At 54.0% G+C, this 14433-nt stretch overlaps 7 protein-coding genes across 7 annotated transcripts; 4 read left to right on the top strand and 3 right to left on the bottom strand.

Annotated features, from left to right (window-relative positions):
• Positions 1 to 67: 67 nt before the first annotated feature.
• PUNSTDRAFT_121120 (Per1-like protein) lies at positions 68 to 3495 on the top strand. The gene is made up of 12 exons (XM_007384990.1): positions 68 to 691; positions 744 to 1308; positions 2238 to 2245; positions 2298 to 2347; positions 2401 to 2496; positions 2551 to 2654; positions 2714 to 2768; positions 2819 to 2870; positions 2927 to 2962; positions 3015 to 3130; positions 3183 to 3260; positions 3313 to 3495. Exons 1-5 carry the CDS (start codon positions 232 to 234, stop codon positions 2419 to 2421), a joined length of 1104 nt encoding a protein of 367 aa, XP_007385052.1. The 5' UTR covers positions 68 to 231; the 3' UTR covers positions 2422 to 2496; positions 2551 to 2654; positions 2714 to 2768; positions 2819 to 2870; positions 2927 to 2962; positions 3015 to 3130; positions 3183 to 3260; positions 3313 to 3495.
• A 259-nt stretch (positions 3496 to 3754) lies between these two features.
• PUNSTDRAFT_135465 (uncharacterized protein) lies at positions 3755 to 4430 on the bottom strand (the record flags this gene model as incomplete). The annotated part of the gene is made up of 4 exons (XM_007384989.1): positions 3755 to 3798; positions 3854 to 3995; positions 4058 to 4124; positions 4174 to 4430. The coding sequence occupies 4 exons, from the start codon at positions 4428 to 4430 to the stop codon at positions 3755 to 3757; spliced, it is 510 nt and encodes a 169-aa protein (XP_007385051.1).
• Positions 4431 to 5347: 917 nt separating this feature from the next.
• PUNSTDRAFT_135464 (uncharacterized protein) lies at positions 5348 to 7374 on the top strand (the record flags this gene model as incomplete). The annotated part of the gene is made up of 5 exons (XM_007384988.1): positions 5348 to 5446; positions 5511 to 5573; positions 5625 to 5785; positions 5835 to 6101; positions 6156 to 7374. 5 exons carry the CDS (start codon positions 5348 to 5350, stop codon positions 7372 to 7374), a joined length of 1809 nt encoding a protein of 602 aa, XP_007385050.1.
• Positions 7375 to 7489: 115 nt separating this feature from the next.
• Positions 7490 to 9240, bottom strand: PUNSTDRAFT_70194 (alpha-1,3-mannosyltransferase ALG2; the record flags this gene model as incomplete). The annotated part of the gene is made up of 6 exons (XM_007384987.1): positions 7490 to 8142; positions 8202 to 8344; positions 8404 to 8569; positions 8635 to 8941; positions 9006 to 9139; positions 9189 to 9240. The coding sequence occupies 6 exons, from the start codon at positions 9238 to 9240 to the stop codon at positions 7490 to 7492; spliced, it is 1455 nt and encodes a 484-aa protein (XP_007385049.1).
• Positions 9241 to 10464: 1224 nt separating this feature from the next.
• Positions 10465 to 11906, top strand: PUNSTDRAFT_135462 (acid protease; the record flags this gene model as incomplete). Its single annotated transcript, XM_007384986.1, has 5 exons — positions 10465 to 10613; positions 10676 to 10913; positions 10967 to 11555; positions 11613 to 11759; positions 11815 to 11906. 5 exons carry the CDS (start codon positions 10465 to 10467, stop codon positions 11904 to 11906), a joined length of 1215 nt encoding a protein of 404 aa, XP_007385048.1.
• Positions 11907 to 12129: 223 nt separating this feature from the next.
• Positions 12130 to 12650, bottom strand: PUNSTDRAFT_53268 (uncharacterized protein). Its single transcript, XM_007384985.1, has one exon. It carries the CDS (start codon positions 12510 to 12512, stop codon positions 12330 to 12332), a length of 183 nt encoding a protein of 60 aa, XP_007385047.1. The 5' UTR covers positions 12513 to 12650; the 3' UTR covers positions 12130 to 12329.
• Positions 12651 to 12693: 43 nt separating this feature from the next.
• Positions 12694 to 13908, top strand: PUNSTDRAFT_69413 (GroES-like protein; the record flags this gene model as incomplete). Its single annotated transcript, XM_007384984.1, has 4 exons — positions 12694 to 13058; positions 13119 to 13546; positions 13604 to 13722; positions 13780 to 13908. 4 exons carry the CDS (start codon positions 12694 to 12696, stop codon positions 13906 to 13908), a joined length of 1041 nt encoding a protein of 346 aa, XP_007385046.1.
• Between the last annotated feature and the right edge of the window lie 525 nt (positions 13909 to 14433).

Below are 14433 nucleotides of genomic sequence, written 5' to 3'. Positions count from 1 at the left end.
GCGGGGCGCACCTAAAGATGGAAGAAACGAAGTCGGAGTCGTGCGACTGCGTTGACCGTGACGACAACCACCACCACAACGCGTTCGCGGCGACTTCACCCTTGCCAACACTGACGGCGACGGACTTTTGTACCTCTACATGGCCTACACATCGGGCCTCTAGAACTTGTACATCCCGGCTTGCTAGCATCACTTCACCTACTACCACCGCGTTTAGTCCACCAAACTCCGATGCGTGCAAGCCCTGGATACGTTGTCTTGCTCCTTCTGCCATCTCTGGCTTGGGCTTCCTCTGGAGATCGCTCAAAGGAGTATCACGATTGCAACGGTGCCTGCCAATCGAAGCTATGCATAGAAGGAGCGACACCCCTTTCGTTACCGCTCAGGCTAACGCGATGGACATGCGTTGACGAATGCAAATATTCATGCATGCACCAGCTGACTGACGACGCGATTGCCAACCACCGCCCCGTCGAGCAGTACTACGGGAAATGGCCCTTCTGGCGCTTTGCCGGTATGCAGGAGCCGGCATCGGTGGCGTTCTCGTTGCTAAACCTCTGGGCACATGCTCGAGGGACGCGGAAGATCCAGAGATACGTCCGTGAATCGCATCCAATGAGAAGATATTATTTGTATTGGTCGCTGGTGAGCATAAATGCATGGGTTTGGTCTTCTGTATTCCATACGCGAGGTGAGTATTAGCCCCTTGTCCCGCTCCAACTCCTTCTCTGACGATTGATTAGATCTTCCCCTCACCGAAAAACTCGACTATTTCTCCGCGGCCCTCGCTATCTTGTATGCACTATACATCATCGTCATCCGTGTTTTCCACCTGTATCCTTCTGAACCGCGCAACCGCCTGACCCTCACTTCAAACCCGGAATCCCCTCACCCCATTGCGCACCTCGTCTGGAAGTGGACATGCGTCCTGGCCTTCCTAGGTCACGTAACCTACCTCTCCATTCTCCCCCGCTTCGACTACACCTACAACATTATTTTTAACCTAGTAGTCGGGATGGCCCACAACCTGCTTTGGCTGCTCTATTCCATGCCGGCGATACTCTCCACGTTCAGAAGATTCCCTTACCGCGAGAGATCGTACAGACCTTCTTTCACGGGCAAGGCAGCTGTGTTCGTTATTTTCACTACTGCAGCCACCGGACTCGAGCTATTTGACTTCCCTCCTTGGGGACGCGTCATCGATGCCCACTCGCTATGGCACCTCGCGACGGCACCTATAGCTCTGTTTTGGTACAATTTTCTCGTACAAGATGCACGAGATGACGGGTGGAGACCGCAAAAACTAGAGTAGGTTTGTATATTCTCGCTTTTGCCTTGTTTCGTCGCTCACGCCATCGGTCAGGTACTTGTCGATGTAACGCCCGAAGTGTACGAACATGGCTGCTGTTGAATGCTATCACTCCTTGCTCTTTGTCCGTACCCATACCTGCCGCGGCCGCCTCAGCATTGAGGTAAACGCGGTAGTGCAGCGGATTTCCTCGTCCATGAGACCTTTACAACGAGCACGAAGGGCGACTCTACCGTACAGGGAATCTAAGGCCAGACGTGCCGGTTACCCTTGGGAGTGTCCGCGTGCCGAGCCTGGGAAAAGAAGGTTGCGCATGGTTTTGTTCCGGTGCGTACGCTCTGCCCCGGTCGTCATGTGCGTCCTTATTTCTCGCGTCGAATCCATTTTAGCTGACTTCTTGCTAGACATCTGTGAAATTGCTGCGTCTTGCCTGTCAGTTGTTCCCTGCCGCCCGCATGCACGACGAGCACGCAGGACAATCCGGTGAGCTCACGCGCCTTATATGGCGAGAAGGAAGAAATACCGTTTCTATATTGGTGCAGCTCCGTCAAAGGCACCGTCCACGACACCATCTGGGTCCCTCGTCTCATCTTGCCATGTAACATGACCTCCAGAAGATGGAGACGGCATCATTATAGCGGTCCGGATGATGCTTGCGCGCGGGCATAAATGCGGGAACGTAGGGAGTGATCGTTAGTCGACGGACTACCTCGTCCACTCTTCGACCAACCATCATGAAAGCTTTCATCGTGGCTGTCTCATTGGCACTTGCTGCTCTATCCCTCGCATCACCTCTGATACCCTACGACGGCAGCTCGCTCCAGAAACGCGGAGCCGTGTTGACGGGGCAATTTGATTCGGAGTCTGAGGTCCGTCTTGAACCCTGTTTTCCTGCCTCATGACGTGGTGCTGACTCTACAAATGACAGGATGGCGGGTAAGTCAAGACTCGTCTAGAACGCGGGACATGATGCAATCCAGAGTCAAAGGCGGTTCGTTCTGGAGAATAACTTGTGGGGAGAGTCTGCAGCCACCAGCGGTAAGCCTGTAGGAGCATGAATGACGTTGCTGTACCGATTGAACGCGCTTTAGGCTCTCAGACGTCTCAGGTGACAGCAACCAGTGGGGATACCATATCGTGGCACACTACGTACACCTGGGCGGGCGGACCATTCCAAGTAAAGAGCTGTACGTTGTGCCATGATATGACACGATGTTTACGACGGCTAACGTGCGCCTTAGACGCCAACCTTGATCTGAGGGTTGGCATAGGCAAGTCTCTGTCGTCGATCACGTCCATTCCGACGACGTGGGATTGGACCTATACCTCAGCTTCATCTGACTTGGTGGGTATCATCCATCGCGATAACGTTGACGAACAACGATGTCATGATCACTTTTGCAGGTCGCCGATGTTAGCTATGATCTGTGGCTTTCGAACGTTGCTAACTCGAGCGGAGGTAGTATTTTGCTTCGACTCGCCTGAAACTCTGCTCATCGAACAACCTAGCCTCGTCCACCAGCACCTTCGAAGTGATGGTATGGTTGAGCGCTCGTGGAGGGTGAGTGGGTTGTTTTGTTACGTTCGAAAAAAACTGCTCATGAAATCACTGCACAGAGCCGGTCCGGCTGGTTCTCAGATTGGGACTGCAAGGTGAATAGTTGTGATTGAAAGTAGCTGGCCCGCTCATTCATCTGTATCGAAGCGTGAATGGGGTCACGTGGAAGCTTTTCAAGGGAACCGTGTCGACTTGGACCGTCTTCTCCTTCGTCGCACCCACGGAAATAACAGACTTCAACTCGGATCTCAAGCCATTCTTCAGTGCGTCCGCCCCCCGACGCTGTTAGAAGTGGACATTGAATCACAGTTCCAGCATTCCTAACTGCGAATCAGGGAGTGCCTTCTTCCCAGTTCCTTGTGCAGGCGCAGGCCGGCACCGAACCTTTCGTCGGTAAGTACTGCCATGTGTTCGTAGGATGGAATCTGATCGGGGGTGTTCGTAGGCTCGGCAACCCTCACAACCACGAAGTACAGCATCTCCATAAACTGATCGCTCCACCGGCTGCGGAGATTATCGCCCCATGACTGTCCCTAAGATTTGCATAGGCTTCCACTGGAGTACATTCTGCTGCGCAATTCTTGTATCTTGAGCTGAGAAGCCAATCCCACTCCTTGCACAACATAGGAGGAAATTGGTTCAGGAGTGACCTCGTAGGCGCAGCAATGCGCCCTCCTAAGCGTCCATGTTCGCTATCATGGCCAATCATACTTGACATACATCCGAGAAGACGGAATCCCATGAATTCTTACAATATAATTAAAATCGAAGAAGCAGACGCGCTGCGCCAAGTTGTAAGGTGAATGTCCAGATCATGCTCTATGAGTCAATTATGGAGAAAGAAGTCCTTCGGAAAATCCGTGTATGGTAGTGCGTTCTCCTCGTATTCACTTTCCCAGGCGTCTTTTCCTCTCGGCGAGAAGGAATGTGACTTGTGGAATGGTCAGCGTCCGCCAAGCTACTGTAACGGCGAATCGGACACGTACTAATGAGGCTGTCTAGGGTATCAAGCGCGATGGGATCAACTTCCAGATACGGATGCTCCGACACCCGGAGAACATGCATGAACCGGCGATGCTTATGATATACCGCCAATGGGTGGTATTCAGAAATATCGTTTCGCAAAAGCTGTTCGATGTCGGATTTCAGCGCGGATGAGGAAGCAAGAAGCCAATGTCACTGGAACGTACCTCCAGGTGATCATCCTTCACAGTCCATGTGTAAGTTCTGCCGTCCTTTCCTCTGAATACACCGACTCTAGGGAGGACGTAAGCCATTTGAAGAGGTGCGGCCAATGACGGCTTACGCTTTTTCATCCCGTCGTAGAAAGTCATCGGCGGGTATCAGCTCTCGCCCGTACATGTGCACGGCAGCTGGATTATCATCCTCGTTAAGAATTTCAGCGACGATTGAGTATTGTTTCGTAAGCGGGTCTAGTCTTCGGATGCGTGTAAGATGCCTCTCCCATTCAGGAGTAGTGACCTCGTAGTAGATGCTGTCGCTCTTCGTAGCGATGACAACGTTACGGATGCTTGTTGTGGTGAAGACCAGGTGTTGGGACATGCAAGCGGATAGTCAAGCGCGAGTCCAACTCAGGTGCAGCAGGAGCGGAACGTTATCGCAGTCGAGAACTCCTTCACCAAACGAGCCACAGCAATATATATACGGCAGGTGCCTCGTGGTAACGTTTCTCAGACCGGGACCTACTGCTAAGCCATGCCCGATTGCAAACCCGCTCCAGTGGTTACCACTAGTGCTGACGTCGGCCTCCGATCGGACTGCAAGAAGGGCCGCCATCGCGCCAGATCGTGTCCACACACGGCAAGTTTTGGACCGGTGGGAAGACAACGGGTCGTGTCTAATCCTCGCCGAAACAGACAGTCGGCCGTGAGTAGTCGGTAGTTACGAGCCATCCAGGTCCCTTCGAGACCCCAGCGGGGCATACCAGAGCGTAGTCTGCAACCCATGTGTTGTCAGACAAGCTTGTTCGTAGAGGTCTCGTGGTAGGGGTTGCGAGTTCGGTGCGAGCGTGATCCAGGGTCGGCGAATTCGAGCTAACGTGCGATTGGACGTGCTTATCACAGCATCCAAATCGTCAAACAAGTCTGACGCAGATTGACCCTCTAAGCTATCAGGGCAATCCCATCGTCCACTCGGTATCGGTTCGCACTAGGGCAGAAGGAGAAAGGCGGTGGTCTGGTGGTCGGAGAGTGAAAACGAGTCGGGTTCCCATATCGTGGCTGACGCGAACTCCTTTTCGAGTTCCTTCTCAAACTTACCCCTGACTGGAAAGCACAGAGCCTGCCGTCACCTTCAGTGCTAAACACACGGGATACGCTGCAGCGTATACTATCCGATAGGCTTTTGAAACAGCCACATCATCAGGACCGCGCTTTAGCCATTTTTAGTACATTTCTGGGCTCCGCTTCAAGTAACGCAACCTCCACATTATTCGCGTTTACGAGGTCGGCGCACTAACTATGGTTCGCGCGTCCCAATCCACAACCTTTTCGGCCTCTGCGTACTTTGACGACAGAGGTTCCAACGGTGTTGCACAGCCAATCACGGAAAGAATCAACGTAGGCGCTCCATTCAATGTTGAACCTACGCTCGCGCACGATCAACTAACGTGAACGTGGTTAGCCACATTCGAGACCGATAGTGTCGTACTACTTCCCAAAGGGTGTCGGCGAACACCATTATGGGGTGATTCCGGCACTCACACGGGATTCTTCACCATACTGACGCCGCACTCAGGACCGTCATCCGATGAAACCTCATCGGTTAACCTTGACCAACGAGCTCGTGCTGGGTTACGGCCTAGATAAACAGATACACAATATATATAACCCCCCGCGAGCCTCCCGAGAAGAACTCTTGGGATATCACGATCCAGATTATATTGATTTTCTGTCAAGGTGGGAGCGGATGCATCGAAGGTGCAGAGTCCGTGCTGACAGACGACAGAGTGACTCCGCAGAATCAGAACCAGAATAATATGAAGCACCTCATAGAAAATCACAACTGCACAGAGGATTGCCCGATATTTGCGGAGATGTACGACTTCTGTCGTATGTATGCCGGTTCCTCGCTAGCCGCTGCGAGAAAACTCTGCGCAGGCACGACGGACATCGCCATAAACTGGTCAGGAGGACTGCACCATGCTAAACGAGGCGAGGCGAGTGGCTTTTGCTACGTTAATGACATCGTGCTTGCCATTTTGGAGATCCTGAAGTAAGTTGCCGATCCGGGGGTAGTGATAAACTGTCTCTCTGATATGAGGTTCAGGTATCACCCCAGGGTTCTGTACATCGATATCGACATTCACCACGGAGACGGTGTTGAACTAGCGTTCTACCACACGAACCGCGTCATGACGCTCTCGTTCCACAAGTACAACGGTGACTTCTTCCCAGCCACCGGGAAACTGGACGACAACGGAGCTGAACTGGGGAAATACTTCGCGCTCAACGTGCCCCTATCTGACGGCATTACCGACGAAATGTATCTGGAAATATTTAAGACGGTTGTCGACGACACCGTCACGGCTTTTCGACCTAGCGTCATTGTCCTGCAATGCGGTGCAGATTCTCTGGGCTGCGACCGTCTCGGCGCGTTCAACTTGTCGATAGCTGCCCACGGCGAGTGCGTCAACTTTGTGCGCAAGTACAACGTCCCATTGCTGGTTCTGGGCGGCGGCGGATACAACATCAAAAACGTCAGCCGGTGCTGGACGTACGAGACCTCTGTCCTCGTCGGCGCGGAGATTCCCGACGAGTTGCCGCGCACGGTATACGACTCGTTCTTCCGCGACTCGCAGTGGAAGCTGCACCCGCCGCTCACTGGTCGAGTGGACAACATGAACACGCCGCAATCGCTGCAGAAGATAATCATCAGCATACGAAACAAGCTGCGGTATATACAGGGCGCGCCGAGCGTGCAGATGCAGGAGCTGCCGCCGGATCTGGAGAACTGGCTGAAGGAAGAGGCGGAGCGGAACGAAGAGTTGAAGAGCACCGCGTTCCCGGCCGACATGCGCAGCGAGCGGACGACGGCGAGGAATGAGTACTACGACGGCGAGAACGACGTGGACCAGGATGCGGAGCCGGCTTTGGCAGCACGGGGACGCGGAGTGGCCGCAGTGAAACGAGGGAGGGCGGTTAGGAGAGGTCGTGGCAGGGGACGGCCATCGACTGTCAAACCCAATTATGTCAACCGTGAAGAAGGAGAAGAGGATACAGAAGGGTCCACACCGGTGCCTGCTGCAAAGACTAGGGGAAGACCGCGAGGACGAGCGAGGGGGAGAGGCCGTGGTAGAGGTAGAACGCGGACCAAGGCCAGTGTGCAAGATGAGGCGGAAGGGGACGAGGAAGGTGCAGATGCAGCTGTTGATGCTGACCAAACGGCGGCGGACGATGCGGATGTGGTCATGGAGGACGCACTAGATCCAGATACGTCTCTGCTGACATCGGAGTCTATGTCGGCGGATGTCAATCAAGCAGGTTGAATTTCCTTTCTCCCTTGAACGTCAGAATCGCGGTATCATCGAGGACAGTCGGGATATACATTATTAGTATTGGAGTAGAAGCGGTACCGTGCGAGAAAAAAGCAAGGCCGCGCGATTACAGCGCTCGACCAACGGCGATCCCAGCAACATACGACGACAAAATCGTCAGGATCGCTATCATCATCCAAAGAATCCATCGTCCGCCAACTGGGCCGAGTGCAACTGCCTCCCCTAGTGCCTGCTCGACCCTGTTCGACATCGCCTCCATACTGAACATATCCTTCACCCGCGCTTTCGCGCGCTCGGCAATTGCCGCCCGTTCGGCAGGCGGCAGAGACACGATCTCCTCCAGCGCTTCTGCCCAAACTGTCGGGTCCGGCTTGCGAAGCCAGCCCGTACGCTCGCCCACGGTACCGGAACCGGGGTACGAGGGATCGACCACGCTTTCCGTCGGCCCGCCGCTGTCGCACGCGAGAACGGGCAGGCCGCACACCATCGCTTCCACGGGGCCTATGCCGAAGTGTTCATTTGTCGGCGTGTACAGTAATCCGAGCGTGGAAGGCGCGGTAAGCAGCGCGGAGCGCTGGGAGGTGGCGAAGTTGAGGAGGAACAGAACATCGGGGTTGGAGGAGGCCGTATTGAAGGGTGGGAGTGCCACGGGAGAGGAAACAGGTTTTGTGATGGCGTAGGAAAGCGATCGCGACTTGACGAAGTCGATGAGACCTGCGAGCGTAAGGAGATTGTCCTCTACGCGGGGATCGTAACCGCCTGTGAATATCAACGCGTGATTGATTGAGGTGTTATGCTGATGCCACGGAACCATATACCTGCGAGAACGAGTCGTAGGTTGGAGCAAGGCGACGATGGCGTCGATGCCGGCTTACGCCGCAGCAGCGCAAACGCTTCAACTGCAAGCGCTGCGTTCTTCTTTTTCTCGAAGCGGTTGATGGATAGCAGAGTCGGTCGGTCCCTATCTTCCCAGAAATTTCGTCAGTGAAAACACGGTGGTGAAGGACCACAAATACCTACGAAGCAACCGATTGTATATCTGGATCAGATGAATCAAATGCCGTCTCATAGACGGATATATTGATCCCGGGGTATACGACCTTGGGATCGATGCGGATGGACGTGAAGTGTGCGCGGAACACCGAAGCGGTGAATTTGGAGTTGGCGAGGATCACATCTGCTTGTCCTGTTTGCGTTCATGTTTGTTGGTCAGACCGCCATGTGCATCTGATGATTCGAAAGAGAACGCACGAGTCGTGAGCTCTTCCAGCATATCCATCGGCATCCGATATATTCTCTTAAGCAAGCTGTTCTTCTTCCGGATCTTGCCTGCGACGTACTCGCCATCCGCTAACAACTTATCCGGGAAGTGGCAGTAAAACAATACTCGAGTATGGCCGAACGCTCGGAGGAGGGGTACACATGTCGACAGCTGATCAACGAAGTAGACATCGTACACTGGGGCGGAGCGCGAAAGAAGGTAGCATGTCAAGTGCAGCTGGCGTGCGTGAGCAAGGAGTATATGGAATTTGCCTTTGTAGGAGCGCGGAAAGGGGGGCTTGATGTGGTGCACTCGCAGTGTCCCTAAGGAGTCCATTCGTGAGTCAGAGATACGCAGACACATGAGAGCTAGACGTGCCGTCGCGTGTCTCTTCGAAACAGTGAGAGGGGTCGTGGTGCGACGTGTAAATGTCTACGGAGTGGCCAAGGCGCTGGAGGCCGAGGGCAGCGTCGACCACGAGACGTTCCGCGCCGCCTATACTTTGCAGTTAAGACCCTTCGATATCTTATGCATGCCTGCGCACCGATCCCTAGGTCCGGGTGGATGAACGCGACACGGAGCTTGCGGGAAGTCATCTGGTCGGTGTACGTGTCCGGCACGTAAAGTAGTCGAGTATGTTTCCCAAGGATCAAGCTGATACAGTCAACAGAACATTCAATGCGAATAATGATGCCTGAAAGGGTCAAGATATATGGTTGAGTGAGTCCCGGGCTGGGCGCAACGTGGTCCGCGGACGAGCGATAATGGACAAAACGAGGCTGCGCAGGCGCCTATCCGCTCTTTGCCTGCTCCCAACCCTCAAGCAAACTGCAGTTGCCTTGCATCCACTTTACTGTCATGGATTGAACGCGCCCCATTATGTGTCTCTGGTAGAGCCACTTGGTGTCACGACCACGAATGCTGGACCACCTCACAGGATGAAGTCATCCAGTTAACCACGAAGAGTCAACGCGACGGTGGAAGAAGATGGAGTGCGTTCAGGACATATGCTATGATTGACGGGAACAGGTGCGAGTTCTGTCATGAAATACGAGGTTCCTCGTCCTCTCATCCTTACTAGTTTCTAGGATCGCGCTCTCGCTGACGAGGCGTTCGTGCAGTCAGCATCGGCTCGGCGTGCGGGATGCCCCTACCTACCAGCATGCACGCTTTGGCCCAGGCGGTGTGTTAGCTCTACACGAGCCGATGGGAAACGTTGAGGCCACTGTGTTCCAGCTGGAAGGAGGAAACTTGTCCCAGCTCGCGGAAGCGAGGCCTCGGAACCGGCTGTTCCGTTATTGGGATCGCGCCGGATAATACTAACTACCCCTCTATCTACTTGCCTGTGGTAGACGATCGGTGGGCCGGTACGACGGGATGAACGAAGGAAAGGCGAGGGCTTTCCCGATGGCTTGCTCCTCCTCCTCGATCCGATCACGCATGACCGCTTCACACCGGTTCACCCATTCTGGACGCGGGTTCGGATACATTCGCTGCCCATGGATCATTCCGCACTTGCGCAAGAGTCAATCGCACATCCGCAAGCCCGCGCGGATATACCTGCCTCTCCTATTCATCTGCCGTTCGTCCATATAAACCCCACCACCTGCAACAGGGTCGGGTCATCAAGTCAAATATCCTCTCCACCCCTCAAGCCTTCAAACCAATCAGTTTTCGAGAAACGCTGTCCTCGCTTTGAAACGCCTCTAACCCTGCTACTCGATTCGCTTTCCAAACCTATCAATCGCGACCATCCACCTTCGCATCGGCAACATTTCAGAATGCACAGCGCTCTCAGTCTCATCGCCCTGATCAGCATCATGCCCTTCTTCGCCGCTGGTTCGGCAATCCCTGTGGAACAGTTACAGCAGCCAACTTCGATTCCCCTGGCAAGGCGCTGGGAGCTCCAGGACGCACAAGGTGTCGTCAACTTGAAAAATCTGGAAGGTCAGATGCAGATGACAATGGGGTATGTCGCGACGTTCTTTCCATTGATGCTTCTCCACTCACGGGTGCTCCGATTTCCTTCAGGAAAATCGCCAGAGGCATGTCCGCGTACGAGAAGAACATGGGCCAACGCCATCCTGCCGATATGCTAGAGCATCATAACGTCCAACGCGCTGTCGGTCATGATGGGCTCACCGACAACAACAACGTTCTATGGTATGGCGCGATCACTGCGGGTACTCCTGCCGTTCAATACACAGTCGACTTCGACACTGGAAGCAGTGACCTCTTCCTTGCAGGTCCTTCGTGTGGCCAGACATGCGTAAGTGACTTGTTGTCGAGGCCACGACGATATGTCTGACATCTTGTCATCAGTCCGGTCACAAGGTCTACGACCCATCCCACAGCAGCACTGCCCGAGACCTTCACAAGACCTATAAACTTTCCTATGGCGACGGTTCGTCCGTGTCCGGTGAACAATACACAGACTCGGTGTCGATCACCGGTCTGCAGGCGACAGCGCAAACGCTCGGCGCGTCGACTCAATACTCCAGCGGCTTCCAGTCCCCTCGATTTCCTGCGGACGGCTTGCTGGGCATGGGCTTCCAGTCCATTTCCGTCTACAGCGCACCGCCTCTATTCCAAACACTTGTCTCTCAGCGTCAGACGAGCGACTCAGTATTTGCGTTCAAGCTTGCACAGTCTGGCTCCGAGCTCACTATTGGCGGCGTCAACAATGCACTGTACACCGGTTCGTTCACGTATGTCCCGGTGACGTATCAAGGCTACTGGCAGGTTAACATGGACGGGGTAAACGTTAATGGCGGTCGAGTGATCGGCGGGACCAGTGTCATCATCGACTCCGGCACCACCCTTATCATTGGTGAACCCCATGCGGTTCAGCAACTTTACAGCAATATCCCCGGTGCCCAGCCTGCCAATGAATTTGGACAAGGCTTTTACTGTGAGTTTTTCACCTTTTGCCCCCTGTATCATGTCATTGACATTCGTGTTCGCCCAGCCTTCCCTTGCGCCAATGTTCCTGATGTCAGCTTGACATTCGGGGGTCGTCAATTCCATCTTTCCGCTTCCACCTTCAACCTCGGCCGCGAATCTATGACATCGACAAGATGCATCGGCGGCATCGTCGGCCAGAACATCGGCGCCTGTGAGTACCCTACATTCCCCTGACATGGCCATCGTCTGATGGCTATCTTCCGCAGCCTTTTGGATTGTTGGCGATGTCTTCATGCGCAACGTTTACACCGCTTTCGATCTTGGTCACAGTCGTGTTGGCTTCGCTAATTTGGCCTAGGACGTTTACCTGTAATCACACCGTCCTGCCTCGAATGAAACAGGCCACTGTGCACCTTGATCTGACAACCATCTTCACCTCGATCCGCCCGGCTTGTATAATGGCCCACCCACTCTTCATATGTTTTTTGGTGCGATTGCGGTCATGGTCCAGTCTTCCCGATTAAAGTTGACCTCGCATCTGCGAGTCACTGTCATCAAGAGAGAGGGGTGAACATACGTCCTCGCTCGTGAATTCTCTGCTGCTCAACTGGCCTTTCTCTACCACTCTCCGATATACACATTGGACCGCAGTTGAAGACGCGCAACACTGGTTCGAGTCTCATCCCTTTGATCAGTCTTGTGCCCCTCCCTCCTCGCCGGTGACTCAGCGACCTCATAGAACATACTCGACCCTCGGCTGTAGCGTGTGGGCTTTGCTGGCCTAGGCTGGGACATCCACACTTTTCCACATACGCTCTGTATGCGTTCTTCCCTGCCTCAGATGTGAAAAAAAAGCTTGCACAAAATTCACGTCTGGCTGTCGCGCTTTGTCACGATCAACTTTCGAGGCTACCCTAAATACGCCGTTCTCGTTCAACCTTCGCACACGGTTCGCCATACCCATACTGCATTCAACATCAGCGTCAAGGTCGCAATCCTTGTCTTTACTAAGCCAAAACTCTGTGGTTAGTCATCTCATTTGCGGTTTCGATGACGCAACGGGACATATAAGTGATCGGCATCACGACGCGCAACCACAGCAGACACCCCATTTGTGCAGCATGTCTACGTCGATACCGCCAATGATGCGCGCCGTCGTCACCGCAGAAGGCCACACCGCAGTCGTGAAGGAAGTCCCAACACCGAAACCTGACCCAGGCGAAATCCTGGTCAGGGTTGTTGCCGTCGCCCAGAACCCGACAGACTGGAAGCATGTCGAGGGCGTCAACGAGCCCGATCTCATCGTTGGCTGCGACTTTGCCGGGGATGTCGTGCAAGTTGCGGAAGGCGCGGAAGGGTTCCGCGTTGGAGACAGAGTCTCTGGATTCATTCACGGGTCGCAGTATAAGGACAGAGGCGCGTTCGCGGAGTACCTGAGGAACGACTATGCGCTTTCGTGGCACATTCCGGACGAGGTGTCTTATGAAGAGGCCGCCACTATGAGTGTGGGGTGAGTGGTGGTATCGAAGGCTAACTTCCGTGCACTTGCTAATATGTAAGTCATCCACAGGTTCTTCACAGCTGTTCAGGCCCTTTTCCACCCGAAGAACCTGAACTTGGTGGGTTATCCGGACAAAGTGCCCCCCGAGCATGCGCCATGGGTTCTGATCTACTCCGGAGCAACGTCGGTTGGTCTGTACGCGATCCAACTTGCGCACATATCCGGATACCGCGTCGTGACGACTGCGTCGCCTAAGAACTGGGATCTGGTCAAGTCAATGGGCGCCAACGCGGTCATCGACTATCGAGATCCTGATATCGTTACAAAAATCAAAGATATTACGGGTAACAGCTTTTCCTTGGGATTGGACACAGTCGGCACGGTGGAGGGCCAGCAAGCATCGTTCAAGGCTTTCGGCCCAGCGCCCGGCAAGCTGATTACGATCTCGTTCTTGCATGAGAGCGCTCAAGCGCTACGGAATGACGTCGAGCTTAAAGGTGTGTATTGTTCTCTAGGAGTTCTCACCTAGGATGAACATAAACGCTTCTCTACAGGTATCATTCTGTATACTGTAGGTGGTCGCGCCTTCAGGACCTACTGGGGCTGGGACATACCCGCTGTTCCCGAAGATCGCCTGCAAGTGGCTGAATGGATGCCGAAGATAACAGAGCTGGTGAGCATGCCGTCCTTTCATTGGCTGCTACCCTGAGTTGCTGAGCGATGAACGCAGTTGAAGCAAGGGAAGGTGAAGCCCAATCCGATTAAGCTCCTTCCCGGAGGGCTCGATGCGTTTGGTGACGGCTTCGAGTATATGAAGAGCGGTAAGCTAAGCGCGGAAAAGATTGTGTTCCGTGTCTGAATGGGATAATTGCACCCTGAGACTCTTTGTGGAGCTGGCCGTCTTCCCATGCGTCTTCCCATGCGTCTTCCCATGTATCAATAATAGGGTCTTCTGCGATCAATGCCGTGACACCTTTGGGGGAAGGATGCATGATCCACGAGGCATGCGCGCTGCCATCATGTCGTAGACTGTCGGTGGCGGTCCCTTTCTGTCGCATCGCTCGGTCAGAGTAAGAGCACTGGGTCCCAGTCTCCCAGACGGTCTTCGACGCCGTATTCTCTTATTGCCATGCTAGCGTTACACAGCGCATGGTGCAAACGCTCCATCAAATGATATGCAGGTAGTCTTTCTACGCTCCTGCGCTATTCAGATATTCCGAGGCTCTGTTGGTTTTCCGGAGGTCAAGGAGTTGTGGCGCCAAGTACAGTAAGTACCGGTGGTGCAGTCAATAGGGGGCCTCAAAGTTGGCGATTATGCACTGATTATGCGTCGGATTATGTGTCGATTCTGTGTCGATTCTCGTGTCGCTACACCGCCATAATC

Source organism: Punctularia strigosozonata, assembly GCF_000264995.1.
Source record: "Punctularia strigosozonata HHB-11173 SS5 unplaced genomic scaffold PUNSTscaffold_8, whole genome shotgun sequence".
In the NCBI taxonomy this organism is placed as follows: Eukaryota; Fungi; Basidiomycota; class Agaricomycetes; order Corticiales; family Punctulariaceae; genus Punctularia; species Punctularia strigosozonata.
Note: the sequence above shows the minus strand (reverse complement) of the source record. Positions and strands in the feature narration are given on the sequence as shown.